The sequence below is a fragment of the Papilio xuthus genome, unplaced genomic scaffold (genome assembly GCF_000836235.2).
Source record: "Papilio xuthus unplaced genomic scaffold, Pxut_1.1 DF827679.1, whole genome shotgun sequence".
In the NCBI taxonomy this organism is placed as follows: domain Eukaryota; kingdom Metazoa; phylum Arthropoda; class Insecta; order Lepidoptera; family Papilionidae; genus Papilio; species Papilio xuthus.
In genome coordinates, this window is record NW_013530970.1 from 4470396 (window position 1) to 4490122 (window position 19727).

The 19727-nt window shown below is 32.6% G+C and overlaps 1 protein-coding gene across 1 annotated transcript in view; it reads left to right on the forward strand.

Annotated features, from left to right (window-relative positions):
• Window positions 1-978: 978 nt before the first annotated feature.
• The window catches only part of pigs (GAS2-like protein pickled eggs), a 56923-nt gene continuing 38174 nt past the window's right edge, over window positions 979-19727 (forward strand). The window contains exons 1-2 of the mRNA XM_013312431.1: window positions 979-1130; window positions 10502-10727. Coding sequence (XP_013167885.1) covers window positions 10545-10727 — 183 coding nt within the window. The 5' untranslated portion in view covers window positions 979-1130; window positions 10502-10544. The remainder of the gene's footprint in view (window positions 1131-10501; window positions 10728-19727) is intronic.

The following is a 19727-nucleotide window of genomic DNA, read 5'->3' on the forward strand; positions in this document are numbered from 1 at the left end:
AGTATATCATTTAAGATTTCAATAATTTTGTAATTGGTAGATCGCACAGAATATCGTCAGCAAGCAGTAAATATCTCTTCTTATCAAGTTGGACACCCCTGGATTAGGATATAGAAACACAACGTACGTATGTTCTTTCCATTGTGACATGAACTAAACAGCTTTATTGGTTTTAAATGTCATGTTATTAGTTTTTTTTTTATTGTACCTGATTTAAATTAATTGTTAAAGGTGTGTTTATAATTAGTCCAACACTAGTCAAATACAATGATGGGAAAATTATATTAAATAAGTTATGGTTCTTCTTAGCTTCGTTACGATTGAATCATCAGTGGTGAGAATTTTTATCATTAACTAAAGATTTTATATAACCAATATTTTGTTAGCTACTTATAAGTAACTTTCGTATGCCTATAAGACCCGTATTACGTCTTATATACTTCACCAAAAAATTTAAGAAACACGTAAAAAATCATAAAAAATTAAAAACAATCTAATTACCGGAAGTGACTGTCACTAGAAAATATAAGGCTTATTTCAAAAGTAGATTACAAAAATTAATTAAAATTCATTTAAATAACTAACTCTGGGTATCTGAGAATCCCAATTCCCCGTTTAAAATATATTGCTGTTTTTTGGCAAGATAACGATATGTTTCATATAGAGATTTTGGTCTCAGAAACCAACGGTAAGTTACTCAATTTAAACTTATTCTTAAAACCTTACAATAAAAATAAAATTCATATTTATTTTATTACATTTGTAACCAATTAATAAGACGAGACCTCAAAGTCCTGTGGCCCTTGGCATTAAAGGTCTTTGTAAACCGACGCCTTACCAAGTTGAGTGCGACAGCGCAAAAAGACACAATTAAGATAAATCTCGAAATTGCATTCCGTCAAGGCCACCTGCTTCTGTTGACGGTACTAGTTGCGCCCGCGCATCGCACGCGCCGCAAACTTCAGTCGATCGCTGACGCTCATTCGGTATACACGTCTGCTCGATCGTAGTGGTGTAGCTATCGCGATTTTTATCGATAAAAGTTGTGTTGTGTTTATTTTTTCAACGAAAAAAAAAACAGATTTCTTAGTGCTGTGATTTTGGGCTGGCCAGTTTCTTTTTCTGTAAAGGTAAATTTATTTATTAATTAGTTTTTTTAATTTAATGATTAATTAATTTGTGCATAATATAGGTTATTTTTTAACACAGTCGTCTTTGAATAATTCGTACAATGAGTTACAATCAATAGTGTTATCAAAAAGTGAAGTGTTTGCGTCAATGTTTAATCTAAATAATCCTTGGCCGAAGTACCAATCGCTAACAATTGAATAATCTACATGTTCGTTTAATTTGTTTATAGCAATATGATTTATGTCTTTGGTTTTATCTTTTTTTTACTTACTTTTATGGCGTTGATAGCTGTTTCGTTGTAATTCCATTTTATACAAAATGATTTTGAATTCACGTTGAATAAAAAAAAACAATTCCTTGTAACTTACATACATAGAAAAATAGATGGGAGACTGCGATAGTTATAAAATTTTTGCAATGATTTTTTACAAATTAAAAATACACAAACCTGTTAAAATAATGACATTTCGAAATATATCATTTGATTTTGTATTATTATTCATACGTTATAAAGCTATAATAGCCATATTATGTTAAGTGTTTCAAAGGAATTGTTAAAATATTCGGTCTCTATTCCATGGAACTGTGCGCCATTTCAACCGTCTGGGGGATATTTATTTTTAGACGTTTCGTTACCATCTTTGGGCGAAAGCATTCATTTAGTTTGCTTTTATTCTTATTGTCGCATTAGTGATATATTTACAATCATTCGAAATCGGAATTTGCAAATAAATAATTTCGAAACATTTTCAATTATCTTTGGATGCATATTTTTGTTTAAAATCCATATGACCATGATTACATAGGAATTTAGGTTTTATAAATATATAGACAAAAGTGTCTTATTAAGTAAGGTATTTTAAAAAATTGTACGAACCTACAACACTAAAAATTTCGCTTTGACAACCCAAACTGCTGTTTTAGATAAAAGGAAATGGGAAGCCGTCGTCAAATTAATCTGTCTACGTTAAAGGGAACTTCCTCTTTTCAGTTGCATTTTTAGCCTTTTTCTTTTAAAGTTATTTCTTTTGACTTTCAGTTAAACTTATAGATGACTAATCAATCTTATTCATACCATTTGAAGTTTATGATTGCATTATTTTAGTAGTAATCTAATTTTCTGCTTGAGTCTTGTTTTTTTCTATATACGAATTTAAAAAGAAATGCAGTTAAATTGTAATAATATCTGTTATTTGATAGTATATATAGGTAGAGATAAAAAAAAAATTGGAACAGTCCTGGCTTTTGTCTTCCAAGTAACATAGGTGTGATAAATATGTGGGTGTTAATCTTATTGGTCAACATATTAATTAAAATGACACATCTACGTAGGATGCTTCGTACACCTTATTCATATCGTGGTTCGATTGTACACAAAAAATATGATTGCTTATCGCATTTTAAAAATGAATATGACAGGATTAATCTACGATAAATATTTTATAAATGTTAACTAGCAACAAAGAAAGTGTAATTTTACTAATATAAATGCGATTGTTTAGATGGATGTTTATTTGAAGGTATCTCCGGAACGGTTCAACGGATCTCGATGAAATTTGGCATACATATAAAACATGGTCTGGAAGAAAACATAGGCTACTAATTATGTTTTTTTTTATTTCGCGCGGAGTCTCGGGCGACAGCTAGCTCTATATATATTTAAACACTCATTTCGCCTGTGAAAGGATATAAAAATGGATATACTAGACTTGAACAGATTATGACCTTAAACTCAGTTTAACCTTTGGATTATTGTGCCTAGGTAAAACCGTAAGAAAATTCCTTTTGGAGATTTCGGCTTTATCGTGTTCGCACAAGGGTAATCAATGTGGTCTTTGTCCAGCGGCATTTCCAAATTGATAGCATAAATTCCTTGCAGATATAAACGTATTTTTTCAACAGCGGGGAAACAATTTGAAATTTCTTGGATATGACTGTTACGCTTAATATTAAATTAGCGACTTCAATTTTACACTGATGGAATTTAAAAATATTTATCAAAAATCGGGATAAAACCCTGATCGAAGTGTTTTATGCAAAAAGCCTGTTTCTAACATACATAAAAATACAAAACTTAAATATTGCTTTATGTTTATTTACGCAAGGACAGCGGCAAAATAGAGACGTTCGTAAGTTTATCGATAACGTATGTTATCTTACCAAGATGGCGGATTGCAAGCGTTGTTTATCGACCGATATGTTATTGTTTTATTTCCTTTCATGCGATTCTCATATCGTATTGCATGTCAGGAATTTAATTTATTGCATCAATAAATTGTTTGTACACAAATGCAAATAAACTTCAAATTACCAATGACTTTAGTATAATTTGGTTGATATTTAAAATATGCATAGTCTGGTTGTTCTTCAAACTGTATTTACCTTTTTACTTTAGTTTGCATACTACTTAAGTGTGAAGAAAAAGAAATCCGTCCGTGCAACTTTTTTTAAAATTCAATATACAACAAACAGAATCTCTCCAATCAATATATACATAATGTATGTATGTACTTTCTAATTGGAAGTGCGAAATGTAGTTGTCGTATCGTATTTGCGAAATAATGAATACCGTTTAAATAATGAGTATGTGCTAGAAATTTAATGTGGCTTTACGATAACATTGTAATTACTTCGCATTGGGTTTTGAGAAAATGTATCACATTTCTGTTATGGGGTATTAAGGGTTCAATTTAAGCAAATGATCCATCTTAACCTATCCAAAGGTTCTTTTTTCACGCGTATAAGTAAGTACAATTAAGTGCTCAATTGAAAGTTATACAATGTAACTTTGAATCAGGTGATAAATTGAGCAAATCATTAGATATTCCGTTTACGTTTCAGAACGCATTTTCGCAAACTTTAATAAAATGTTCACACAATCGATATATGGTTTATTATGTAATGTTTTTATTCTTTTATTAAGTATTCGTCTTGTAGCTATATGTAAATATATTTATTTATGTGAATTATTTTGTAGAATTACTTCAATTGTTTTTTTATCTTTTACCGAATCTATCGATATTTTTTATAATATGTCAGTGACCTCGTTACATCACTGTTTGCTACTAAAAGGTCGTATTTGGCTTGAAGTTACATTTGTTCGTATTTCACGCTCATCTGCCAATAGACGCAAATTCGATATGATGACAAACACGACCGTGTTCGATGAGAAAACTATTGCCTATTGTATGTAAATATTAGTAACTACAGTGGACACTTCAGTTTTGTTTTGTCAGCAATTGAACGCGTAAAAGACAAGGCAAAGACCAAGAGTGTATAGATATAATTTTAAAGAGGTATAATCTATGTTTATATTAATTTATTCTAAAAGGATGTAATTTAGAAAAGGACAGTCTTCCAACATAGACTCTTACTTTCAAGAGGGTTTGTCGTCACTAGTTTATTCAATAAAAAAATTATTTGCTGTGCTTACTTCTCACAACCATAAAAACTATCGAATCATCTTTGTAAGGAATTTTCTTTACTTCAAGTAATTCTTAGATAATTTATGATTCATAGCAGCGAGGAATAACACCAAAAGTTGTCACTGGCAATGATTCTCAAAGTTCATTGTGATATTTAGATAATAAAAAAAAAACATTTTATCAGATTTTATCAAATTTTTTTATCTAAATTAAAGGGGCATATGTTATTGGATAACGATTAAAATTTTTGCATTACTATATGAATTTACAAAATAGAACCTCTGAGTCATATTTAAATTTTGTACGAAATTAAAACGTAACATCGATTACTATCTTCGTACCCATCACTAGCGAAACACGCATAGAATAAAATAAGCGCAAGAACGGGCTACGCGCTGTAAACAGATTAGCCTAGTAACTGGTACCGTCAGCATATTTAAAAACAAAATGAGAACGTTTGAGTTGTTATTTTGTTACTAGATTTCGACTGCCACTCCGTCCGCGTAAAAAAAATCTTAATTAGTAGCCTATGTGTTCTTCCAGGCTAAATCTGGAGATACTTTCTAACATACATCCATCCATGCATTCACATTTATAATAATTAGTGAGATTTTCTATATAAACAACAAGTAAAAAGTTCAATTATCTTATTTTCTTTTTAATTAGTGACATCGAATTTTTAAACTAACAAACCATAGATGGATTGCATGAGAATTAAAAATATTTACTTAACAAATGAATATGTCAAATGAAATAATAATTAATTATAACAGTTTCAAATCAAACATAACTAGCTGAAAATTAATTTGTTTTTGTTCTACAATCTTCTTTTGCTTACTCTACACGCGAGGCGACAACGGAAGTTAGCGGAGCGCGTCGTTACGCAACCGGATCCCGGAGCCATTGTTTCTGCCGACCCTACCGGCAACGTGTTACGACCCAACCTGCCTTACTCGCGGAGTTTCCGAACCCGTGTTGAGGTCATTCTGCTTTGTTCTAATTAATATCCACACTACTTGAATTATTTGATCTGATAAGGTTTAGTTAGTAATATTTGTAAAATCGGTATAGTATTTATATCTCAATCGCTTCGCTGAGCAAACAGCGTCAAATGGGCAGGATAAACCAAGGGAGCTGGGAATCCTTTAACAGCTCCACCATGGCTGCTAGTCCCGGAGTAATACTAACCCTTCTCTTCCTTCACATCTCCAAAGGCGAGGAGGAATGAAGGCAGGCTCTATATCCCACTGATCTTAGATAGCTTTACCACGAAAATATTTAATACTTCAATTTACGATTATGTGAATATTTTTCAATATTTAATCGTGATAATTTTACTATGTGATGAATTAAGTTTATCCTTAACGAATACCTTTACTTTAGGATTAAATTAATTCCATTTGATTTTGTTATGTGTTCAGAATTATTTATAAACATATGAAACGCATCGTAACCACTAATTTCAACGTTAGACCGCGTCATTGTTACATAGAAAATATCTTTAGGGACATATCTCACGTCACATACAGCAAAACAATCTGTTTATTCATATAATAATTTCTTATACGTAGTCAAGGAAAAATTGGGTTTAACTTAAATAAGTAAATTGCGTAAAACCTCAGCGCAAATCCAATAAATTGTGACGCATAATGGAATTTTAGTCATGCGTTTTAATTAACTAAATAACATTGACAAATTCACAATAATGTCATATAAAAAGAAAACAAAAGGAGTTTCTTTACAAAAAAGTTTTATACCTGGAGTAGTCTACTTACAAATAGAATTATGTTTATAAACGACAAGCTGTCACCCGTGATTTCGTCCGCGTGGAATTAATAATAAACTTAATAAGTAGCCTGTGTTTTCTTCTAGACTATGTTCTACATCTATTCCAAAATTTTAGCAAGATCCATGCAGCCGTTCCGGAGATAGCTATAAACAAACATCCATCCATATAAACATTCGCATTTTTAATATTAGTATATAATATAAACGTTATTAATAAAAAATGATTGCTAAAACATAAACAATATAACCGTGACTTTCCATTGCCGAACACATATATAAAACATATTCTTTATTTTTTTTTTTTATATCATAAGGTGGCAAACGAGCGAGCGGCCACCTGAAATCGCTGATATAGCGAAATGACCGTTGCCCAAAGACATACGCAGTTGCATATGCGTTGCCTACCTTTAATCGACGGAGGAGAGGATGCACAGACAGAAAATATATTCCCTTTCCATGCATCCTCTCATCCGGAAAGTCCACTTCCACCTCCCATCCTTTCCTTATAAGAAAAAGGTGGGAAGGGAAAGAGGACTAAATTAGGCCTCCGGGACGCACACTCATCAGACGAAACGCGGAATTGCTTCCACTTCACGCCTGTCTTCTGTGTGGTCGTGGTATTTCACCGGGCGAGCTGGGCCAATTCGTGCGAAGATGTTTAAGCGGGCTCTACCACTGTTATATATTCTTATTACTCTCATTTTATTTGAAATAAATTCTAGCTTGATACCTTCACGCGTTTTTGAGAAAAAGGGTCTTGACAGACGGACGGACTACAAAGTGATCCTATAAGGGTTCCGTTGTTTTCCTATGAGGTACGGAACCCTAAAAACAAAGATAACAATATGTTTTTTGTATATTTCGGCAATGAAAACTCACGGTTAAATGCGTAGAACATTCCAATCATGAAATCACTAAAGGAAGTAAAGTAAACAAAGATTAGACCCGGCACAATTATGTCCAATTCCTTGATAAACTCGTCAGTAACTGGTCGTGAGGTTGTTGACCTTAAGCGGTTTTTATTTGAACTAAAATTGCACGCATTATAAGATTAACCAAAACATTAGAATGTATTTATAGTTACATTGGAATAACACTGAGTCATATTATGCTTCATAATAATTTTGTCTTCTTCTTTTAGTGGCAAGTTTAAATAATTAATAAGTACAATAAATTCACAGATTCAATTTATAATATTATGATTCATCATTCTGTCTCTATGTAGGGTTGGCACAATAAGTTTTATCTTCCTAATAACTCTATGAATAGAAAAAAAATTGTTCGTTAAAAACATTACTATTAAATTAATTGGATTCGAAGTTGGTACATCCTTATTGTCTACCATTCAACAGAAACAATGATCAATAATAGAAAATTAATGCATCATAGAGAACATATATAACCCATTAATATTGACAAACTTTGAAAGTAATAAATTTTATAAGGTCACCGATAGATGGAGTAAACTTTTACTTAACTTTAAATATTTTATTTAATTTTACTCATCACCATCTCACTATACCCAACGAGGGGCACGTAGCCTACCCTAAGTCGGTGACCTTGGCCCAATGCGGGTTGGTTGACTTCACATATATTTTTAAATTTCTTCGCAGATATGTGCAGATTACAACACGAGGTTTCCCTTTACCGTAAGAACGTCGGATAAATGTACATATGAAAAACACATTTGTACATGGGGGGATTCGAACTCGGGAGTTGCGGATTACAAGTCAAGTGCATTAACTCCTGAGCCTACCGGCCACCTACCGTGAAATAGAATAACTTTAAATTCTTTGGATAGCGACCATAATACTATTTTTAAGTTCTTTGTGAAAACTGCTATGTAACTTGAAGTGATATTATATAATAGGCTATCCATGTTTAATAGTAATTGCGGAAAATTCTTTTACTTTAGGAATTTCTTTATTAATATTAATTCACGCATATGTTACGCTTCGTGTGGTAGGATAGCGTGACGTTGACCACTATCTATGAGAGAGTAAAATTATTCTATTCTCGAGTTACACTGTTTGATAGGTAAATCAAACTCTTTCCTCTTAGTTACTACTTGTTTAAAAAAATGTCACAAGACGAAAATGTCCTCTTGAATATAATATAGATCTCTTGAAGCTGGTATAGATTTGGCAGCCTAGTCTAGTCTGAATTTAAACTGCTTCTTGGTAAAAATATACTAGTATTTTGGGAGAATTTTTAATAGAAAGTTCTTGATATAGTAGAAATTGATTTTTTTTTAAATCCCTTCCGAATTTATTTAAAAAAAAACTACTGGCATGCAAAGTTGTTATTCTTTTGTTTCTTTTATGCAGAGGATATAATAAAATGGAGGCTATGAAGTGGCATGCGTTGAAACGACGGAAGTATCCTATGTCCGTTTTTGCGTTTCAAAGATAAGATCGAAGGAAGCGTTGTGTACACAAAGAGTATTGAACCAAAGTGAAAGACCATGAGCCACTTAAATATCAGTTGACGGTACATCAATTAATGTGAATTGTAATTTTAAGGTTGAAGTGTTTGAGGAAACAACGATCTTGACACTATCGTAAGTGAACAAAACAATTTGGAATCGATTTTCATTTCACTTAACTGAAGCAGCACTTATACTTTTAGGAGTTATTAGTTAGAATCCCTTGGCGTGAATGGCGTGCATTCGTTACCAAGTCCAGTGTGAGAATGATTTTTGAGGGGACACAAACGTTGACATTTTAATAAGGCTATAGTGTTGCGCCGATACACCGGCACAGTGTCGGATTTTCTTTCTAACAATGCATATATTAAATGTCAAATTAACAATATCTAGTAGCTTAGTATACAGTTCTGAACCTGTGGGCAAAATTATTGTGAAATTTCTGAGTGGCATTGTTGCGGGATTTGGTCGTCTCTACCAATAAAGTACCAGGATCCCATAAAAGAAATGGAGGTTTCCGCTAATTTATAACACTCTGTATATACATATTTTTTTAAATAGTCATGACATAGTTTTAAAACGCGTAAATTTGGATGCGCCGGACCAACCCGTTTCGTAATAACGGAATTATGTAATCATTTCGATTATTCAAACGATTTATAATCAATCATTCATGAAATTGAAAATTATACAGATGATAAACGCATAACCACAACTTCCTTTCAAAGCTGTGACTTAAAGGATGCTAAAATTCATTTTAAAATAAAAGATGCGCAATTAAAACAGACAATAGAAAACCTGATAACAATCAAAAGTATACTTAAATCGGTTAAAATAGGGCTCAAATTGTAATCTAAATAAATATCGTGACAAATTTATCGGTTATTAGATCAAGGACTTATTGATGACAATGCTATGTTAATTAAGTTGTCTGTATCTACGATTACAATTAATGTAAATCTGCTAGAAGAGGCAAAGAATCAAAAAATTATATGTACCAAACACATTTAGGATATTTTGAAGGTCCCAATGTTCCCCGAAATGTTAAGACCACACAAATCGCCATGACAAAGTTAAGTTTAAAAACTTTTAGAGATGTATAGGCAATTGACCGATTACCTACACTAAATGCTCAATCACAGTTCCTCGTTGGGTTTTTTATTCAGTCTAGACATTACGAAATCTTGCCAATTTTAATTGATCAAACACGAAATAATGAATGATGAGTTCAACTGAATGATATGAAATTCCATTCAATTTGTGTGTTAAAAATTATGACATTTTATTCCTGCCAAGGTTGCTCTACTAATGTTCTAGGAATACGATTTGCTTTAATTACTTGACTTTAACCTGTTCTGGTTTTTTAGTGCCTAGGCACTTGGCATTTTATTATGAAACATTACTTTATTTAACCACTGAGTACATTGATTGTTATTCATAAAAAGATATGTATCCAACTTTTCTCCATTTTTAGTGTCAGTTATCTGTCGTAACAAAGAGTTTTATTAATTCACTAGCTGTCGCTCGCAACTCCTTCAGTGAGGAATTAAATAAAACTTAATAAGTAGTCCATGTATTCTTCCAGACTATGTTCTACATACATGCCAAACATCGTGATCTGTTTAGCCATTCTGGATATACCTTCAAACAAACATCCATCCATAAACATTCTCATTTATAATATTAGTAATAACACAATCTGTAGCTTAACGTTATCCCTCTTTTGTTTCAGAACCCGTTATGTCCAATTGAAGACCTATTAAAGAGTCACAACGATGGCGGCCGCAGGCGCTTTGCTTCTGGAGACGAGGCCTTTTAGGCCGTTCAAGTCCTCCGAGGAGTACTTGTATGCTATGAAAGAGGATCTTGCAGAATGGTTGACATTGTTGTACCCAGAACTGAGGATTACTGCTGAGAATTTCCTCGACAGACTTGACACAGGTGTCGCGCTATGTCGGGTAAGTGTTTGCCTTATACTTCTAATTTTCTTAAGAACATAATATTGGGGTTGTGAACTCATGTTTCCTTGTTTCCGCCCCTATATTTTGATGTGATTAGATCTTAGTAAAACATGACGTTGTTGGATTTACTGTTTTAAAGGTAAAAGAAGAGTTTCTGAGCAAAAGAAGTGTCTACAGATAAGCTACTGATAATTTTAAAGCCCCTTAAATTCTTAATGCAATAGAAGATTTCCAATGACAATATAACAACTTCTTATACCAAGCTGACTATTTAAATGATCGTCATTTGTTTTATAGTCGTTTGTATTTTGTTTACGTCTTCATACAATATAATTTATTGATAAAAATCCAATCCTCGATTAGCAATGTTGAAGAAAATTATTTAGAAATGAGGAATGTTAGATAATTTCTCGCTATTCTAGTATATGTACTAGTATAGTTATCGATTTGTACTTTTATGCGGCACCTTTTATCATAGATAATATTTTCTTGGCCTCTTTTCGTACGATTATATACATGTTATTCACATTAAGAATCGAGTCTAGTACTTCAATATCAACGATGCTTCATACAATCGATTGAACAAAAAGTATTTTATTAATCATAACGTCGTGGTAAAATCACTAAAGATACGTTCGAATTTCATTATAAATAAGTCATTTCAAGGTGATTGATTCTAAGCCTTTGAGCAAATTAAATATAAAAGACGAAAAAAAAATGTGAATGTACAATGTCTACATAATACAGTGCTAATATTTGCAAATATACTATTAAATGTGGCAACTATTTAATACTGATTCATCATATTTTGTGGACAACGTCGTCCTTGTCTGTGAAGCAACTACCAATTTTCTTTTCATACTGCTATTGTTTTGTCCTCCCTCTTTTTTTGATACCGTACGACCTGTACTTTCTCTTTTAACGGTCTTCACCTATGTTTCCACCTTACCTTTCCTTCTTTCAATCTTATTAATATTATAAATGCGAATATTTTGATGTATGTTAACATGGATAGATGTTGGTTAGAATGTATCTCCTGAATGAATGTGTGGATCTCCTTGAAATATGGCATAGATGTAAAACATAGTCTGGAAGAACTCATGAGCTACAATTTTTTATTCCGCGCTGACGGTGTTGCGGGCGACATGTAAATTTCTTATAAGACTTTTTTCTGTTATGAATAGTTACGTCTGGAAAAGAAAATGCATGTAACATTGTGATGCAACTGCAACAACGATATGAAACATAGCTTAGCTTTTTGCTGCTATTTCTTATACACGAATCAATATTACAATTAAGGAAATCGTGTGCAAGTCGGGTATGTTTTATTATCCAGTATCGTTTTAGTCTCGCTTCATAAGTAATGGTTATATTCTGATGTTTAGTTTTTGTTGTTACGATATTGTACTATGTAAGTTTTTACGTCAAGTATTGTGGTAGATTTTAATCTATAATTATAAGGCCATTCTTCTTCTTCTTCTTGAGGTGCCTCTCCGACTAGCGAAGGTTGGCGATCAGTTCTCCATATTAGAATAGCTAGCTTAGAATATTAAACCCCAAAAACTAAATAAATATCTTTTTAATATTATAATGCGAATGTTTAAACCAGTCTTTCCCAAAGTGGGCGATAACGCCCCCTTGTCGCTGCAGGTCTCAAGTTGCGGTTTATAGTAAAAGTTTCGTTTAGAATTCTCCGTTAACATACATATATAGGTCACAATAATTTTATTTGAAGTTATAGTGGTTATTAAATATGTGAAAATATGGGGGGCGCTAGAAAATATTTATTCTCAAAGTGGGCAGTAGACAAAATAAGTTTGGGAACCACTGGTTTAAACGCCTGCATAGATCTTGTTCAAATTTGGCATAGATGTAGGCTACTTCTACATAATTAAGATTTTTAAATTTCGCGCAGTCGGAGTATCGGGCTTTAGCTAGTCTATTTATATATTTTAGTACAGTTTTCTTTCACAAACATGGATTTAATAATGTATGTATTTACTTGTTATTACGAATATTATTTCTTTGTCTTCTTTTTTTATAATAGTTTCTTTTTACTCCTACGAGTTCAAGAAATGAATACTTTTAAAGCTTTTTGATGGGTTTAAATTTACATTAACTTACTAAAATATTTAAGCAATGGTGTCTCTCAAGGCGCGTCATTAAGACCGGTGCTTCTTTATGTTCTGTTACGACATTTTTAATTACTACAAGCCGATGAAGTATTTAAAGATGATTATAATTTATGCGAATGAATTTTTAACTTTCGATAAAAAGTAATACGTCGGAAAATTTAAAGATACGCAATTGGATATCATGAAATTTCATTAAACATTAAGATGTTTACTTTTAAAGTATTCGGGATATTTTCAGTTAAGAAATCGATATCGATACATCTTACGAAAAGGGTTACATCTCTTAAAAGGTCGTGTAGAAGTAAATCTTTTCGTTAAGATGTTTTTAGTTATAAAAATACGTTTAACTTGTTTACGTTCGATTATTTACAACTGAAGAAAGTATATATTAAACGATGTATTGATCATCGGTTCTCTGATTATATTTTGTCTATTATTTAAAATTGATTACATAAGCAGTTTGTTGATTGTTTATTGTAGTGTTAGTTTTTAATTTACATAAATAAACGTTACACGAAAACGACCAGACAAGCTGTCGAGGATAGAACAAAGTGGAAGAGACTGATTAGGCCGACCCACCATCTTGTGGGACAAGAGCTAGGCAGAGAGTGAGACAGCAAGAGGGAGAGAGAGATAGATAGACAAAACACAAACGTTAGTTTCGACTGTCGTCGCACTTTACCCTTTTCATTCTTTTTTTAAAGAATATATTTTTGATCTTTGTTAGTGAAAGCTTACGCTTATGTTACAAAACATAACTTTGTTACATTATCGTATGTTGTTTTTTTTCAGTCATACCCATCGGCAACGGACCTAAGCCTTGGGCTGTGTAAAATACGTTTAGTATATCGCAATGTATGTACAAAAATGTAACTACATTTCTAATGCCACGTTTTACAAAACAACTGTCAGATTATAGTTACTAGTAGCACGTGCTAATTACGAAAGAGTTTGGTTTTCTTTATCGAAGTTACTAAAGAATTACTTTTTTCAACCTTTATGAATACGTTAATGTGATTTCTTCTTGTTGCTCAATCGATGGAGGTTGAATGTAGATATGTTTCGATTTAAATATTAAAATTGAATTTATTAATTTCTTAAATTTTAAGATGTTTTATAAAGATTTCATGGCCAACTATACGTACCGATTGAGAAGCGGAGCTTACCCTAAGTTAAAGATAATTAGGCCATAGTCAACTTTGCTGGCTCAGTGCAGGTTGACTTCACACATATATTTGAATTTCTTCGCAGATTGAAGGTTGCATCACGATGTTCTTTTCACCGTAAGAACGTCGGATAAATGTACATATGTATATCTAACTCGAAAAACTAAATGGTACATGGCGGGATTTGAATCGAGGACTTGTAGACAAGTGCTCAAACCCTGAACCACCGACGTTCTAGTAAGATTACTTAAAATGAATTAATATTGCCAATGCTGTATCCAAATGTTAAAATTCTGTCTTCATTTATTAACGTTGACTGAAATAATCATTATAGTGGAAACAATTGTGTTTACGAAATACGTTTGAATTGCGACAAAACACTCGCTAATTCATTACAACATACCGAGGTCGTTGAAAGACATGTAGATACTTCAAACGCACATTATTTTACACTTCTCTATAATTTATCACGATATACCTATTGGCCCTTAATAATAGAGAATTATATAAGTAAACTATACACCGCTTAATACTTTGGTTATGGTCTTATACAGGGCCCGATAGCATTTTTGTCGCTCTGTGCGAGATTTTTAAGGCTCTCCCTTTTTTGATATCGAGGGAAATCTTCCAAGGATAGGGCGCCTGATTTTGGTGCCCTGGGCGGTCGCCCCACCTCGCCCTACCCTAACGCCACTACTGGCTTTATAGGCAAACATTATAATTAATATGACTGAATATTGCCGGTCCCTTCTCTTTACCAGTATAACAAATATCCTAGCGGCTCAGAACTTCGCACTAGTCTGGTAGAACATAATTTTAGATGTGTAGTAAAAGAATGCAGATGGGCATTGTAATGCAAATGTCCTTGAGCCGCCAAGATATTTGAATAGATGTATACCTAGTATGTAACATGTGTTCAAATTTTTGACTAATGCCGTACATTGTTAATTCACGGAATAGAAAATGAGTGTGTAAAGTTGCGGGGAATAAATAGTATGGTACCATATTACTAAAGAATTTAGTATGTCACTTATCAGCACTGTAGTATAAACAATAGTTGTAAGTTAAACGTATTAACGCAAATAAATTTTATCATACTTTTGTAACGCTGATTCATATATTCAGAGAAATTCCTGATTCATCAGACAGTCGTGCTATCTGGTCGGGAAGTATAACATTTGTTTTTGCGATCCACTTTCGTTGTGATACTGACTCAGTGTTTAATTGTAGAAGCAATACTGAAACAAGAGACTGCTCTGTGACAGATTTAAACAAATATTCCTGTCCACTAAGAAAAGTATTATTTGAAATAAAATAAAATAAAATTGTTTTTTTTTTAATATCAGATTTTTATAATTTTACTAATATTTCTTGTATCATTCCGACTAAGCTCTAGGCTTGTGCTAGAATATGTTTTACGATAATAGTCGAATGGCGGGATTCGAACCTCCGATATCCGTACGCTTAACCATTATGCTATTAGCGCTTTAAGAAAAAAAATGCTATTTGTTTTTTGTCTAGCAGTTAAGAATCTATGTCCAAAATAACAATCTTACTCATATTGCAAATGGAAGGATAAAGTATGTTTGTTAGAAGACATCTCCATGTGCACATCAGATTTTGATGAAATTTGGCAAAGATGTAGAACATAGTCTGGAAGAACACATAGGCTACTAAGTTTTTTTTAATATGCGTTCGAGACGCCGTTGACATTTAGTTTCATAATATTAATAAATGTTCATATATACGTGATAACATTATTAAATGTATATCTAAGTACGCCCTGGGCGATGTAGTTAAAATGCGTGAAATATGTCGATACTTTCAAACAATATTTTATATGATAATCATACGGTTACATTCCGCCTAAGGTCAGTCGTGACAGACTGAGGACACGTGGACGTCTGGACCCTATAATTAGTGTTGCTAGTCTTGCCTCGGTGGCGATTCGTGCGTGAAATTCACCCGATTGAAAACATCGTATATGTTTGAAAATAATTTGAAGCGTCAATAGCCTAATGGTTAAGGGTACGGATTACCGATTAAGAAGTCGGGGCTTCGAATCATGTTATTCAACTATTGTCGTAAACCATATCCTAGCACAAGCCTAGTTAGTAACAAAAATCTGCTAATGTTTTAGAAAAAAGAACACAATTATTTCCTTTGTAATGCACTAAGATAATTTATTTATTCATAGTCTAATGTATGGATTAAAAAATGTAGGTGTTAGTTTTAGAAATTATTGTAAAATAAACAGAATAGATTGAATAATGGTACGTATTGTGAACCTATATCTTAGCTTAGTCCAATCATTTTATCTTTTACAAAATGGTTGTAAAAAATCCTAAAATAGGTTCGTTAGTCAGCGTCATCGCAAAATGTTTAATAAAGTCAATATTTACGTAACCAATAATCAGTATTGATTAATGTTTAGTTACAATCCATTAGTAAATTGATATCGTTTAAAATTAATACTTAATAAAGAGAATTATTTCATTACTCAATTCTCTTATGTTGGCGCCACTGTGAGTACGTAGGGTTGCCACATCCGACATGACAACTATTTATTTAGTCGAAAATAAAATAGTATCTGTGATTTTGCAGAAATGTATCCTAACATATCCTAACTTTCCATCTATTTCTTTTTAATTTATACTTTTAATGCAGTAAAAATTGATACTTTTAGTATGAAAAATCAAGATGTTTGTTATAAGATATCACCGAAATGGCTCAACGGATCTCGCTGAAATTTGGCATAGATGTAGAACATAGTCTGGAAGAACGTAGATTACTAATAGATTTTTTATTGGGGGGAGTAGCGGGTGTTACGTAGTTTGTACTTATGTATTATAAAAACTTTTGTCAACCCTATTGCAAATGCGCCTCCGCCCTCGCGCCTCCAATGCGTCCATAATTGCCGTCTAACGATTGATAACGATCAGTACGGCAACACAAGGCCACGATTCGGCCTTACATCGATTGATTCTTTCACTCCTCTGTTACCGATACTGCTAATTAGATGTCAAATGACGTGGTAATATCGGATTATTGAAAAACTAGCTGCCGCCTGTGACTCCAACCGCGCGGAATAAAAACTTAATTAGTAGCCTATGTCTCCTTCCAAGCTATGTTCTACATCAGTGGTTCCCAAACTTATTTTGTCTACTGCCCACTTAGAGAATAAATATTTTTTTAGCGCCCCCACATTTTCACATATTTAAAACCACTATAACTTCAAATTAAATTAATTAATTATTGTGACCTATATATGTATGTTAACGGAGAATTCTAAACGAAACTTTTACTATAATCCGCAACTTGTGACCTGCAGCGCCTACAAGGGGGCGTTATCGCCCACTTTGGGAAAGACTGTTCTATATCTTTTTTTCACAGGAAATTCTTTATGCATGCTCGATTCCCGGGGGGGGGGGTCAGGGTAGTTTTGTGGGATTCTCTTCCAGATGGGAAGCATAGTGGGTACTCAACCGCTCTGTACATCCTACGCATGATGGCGAGGTCACGGGTACGAATGTTCTACATCTATGTTAATTTTCAGCCAGATACGTTCTGCCATTCTGGAGAAAAATTTTAACAAACATCCATCCATCTAAAATTTATATTAGTAACCTATGCGATTAATCGTTGGTTTCCGAGACCAAAAATTCCTGTTTCAAATATATTGTTTTATCTATAATATTATTTAAAGACAATGACGATATTTTTTATGCAGGTATTGTGGTATCAGAAACCTACGATAAAGAACATTATATAATAATACATAAACAATATAATAAATAGCATTTAATATTGCCATTTATGATTTTAGTTAACAATTTAAGTCAATTATAATATAATAAAAAGGCATTAAGAGTACGTCCTCTTACGAACTTCTGTATATTTAAGCTTCTTACTTTACACGTATCCGAGGTGAATGAAAACTTGTGAAATAGTAAGTTTTCAATAATACGATGTAACAAGTATGTTTAACTTACGTTCAATGAAATTAAATCGCTATGATTCACACATAGAAAATGACATACCAAAATCAACATTCGCTTTGCAAATCCAATGGGTATCTTATTCTCACGCCTCCCGCAGTGCGACATCGAATACGGAATGTTGACCGTTAGTGATTGTTTACTTTGATATAGAGGATGGATCACGATATTACAATTTTGATATATAGGTATTGTTTTTGACTACAGGATGTTTTTATTTTACGATGTTTATATTTATGAATTATGAGATGTTACGCATTTTATAAGACTCATACTCTACCATGTTTATTACACTAATATTCAAAGAGAATCACAATAAGGGGTGTGCTAATATTTGATTTTGGAATTCGAATTTAATATTCAAAGTTTAGAATTATTCCTAATTCTACGAATAATTCGAAAAAATAGAATAGTTTGGGAATTCCTAAAGCCTATACCAAAACGTTGTGATAAAAGACTTCGAATGCTACTAGGGGTGTGCGAATATCGATGGAATATTCATATTCGGTCCGAAACGATATAAATTAGAATTATTCGACACCCCTAATGACCAACATTTTTGTACAACAGTACAAACCTATGTTACCATAATCGTTATATTAAAACTAGTTCTATTTACAAATCACGTTTTCAATTGTTTTTTTTATTGTATTGGCAGATCATTTTATGCCTGTAACATTTTTGCACATATTGTTGTCTCAGTTATGTCAAAGCGAATAAAAGGGATGACAATATGCAATAATAAAAGTGTAGACAGTGATGTTCTACGGTTATTTTGTTATGCAGCTCATGATCGAAGTGAATTTATGTTTGTTATGTTGGTATTTTATTGCGGACGATAAGCGTTTGTTAGTTATTGTTTATTTCTCATATTGATTTGATACACTCAATTCCTAACCTCTAGTCTTTATCGGTCTCTATAAATACATTTCTGTAAATAGGTTGTTTTGACAAGTCATTTTCGTATTTTGCATTTTACATTATCGGAGCATATTTTTCAAACACGATTATTTTTTAATGTGTCGATAAAATGTGACAGCTATATTGTAAACATATTTGAAATTTAAGAAATAGTATATAAAATCAATGGTAAAGACACTATGAGTCTTGACAAAAAATAGGGTAAACGTACCAGTAGTCGACCTATCCACAAAGATTAAAAACAATTGAATATCGTCCAATTCGACTAACGTAAGACCAATCTTATGTTACTAATATTAAAAATGCTTGGATCTATGGATAGGAGGAGGGATGGATGGGATGTTTGTTTGAAGATATCTCCAGAAAGGCTGCATAGATCTCGCTCATATTTGGCATAGATGTAGAACATAGTCTGGAACAACACATAGGCTACTAATAAAGTCTTTTTTCAATCCGCGCGGATGGTATCGCTGGTTACATCTTATCATTTTATAAAATATTTAACACGTTTATAACACTTATTCCCCGAAAGTAACCATGGATCACGCCATTTAAGGTATCTGCTAAAATTGCCTACAAAAAGATTCAAGAACAAGAGAATAAAAGGTTAAGGCAAGATTCAGTGAAATTATTGTTAATTAATATTTTATTCGAATAACGTAATTTTCTGAGTATAGACCAATTTTTAACACGATAACTGACATTTCGTTGGTCATTTTCAAACCGGAAATGTTTGTTAAAAATGTCAAGTATTACCATACTACTGAATTATATATT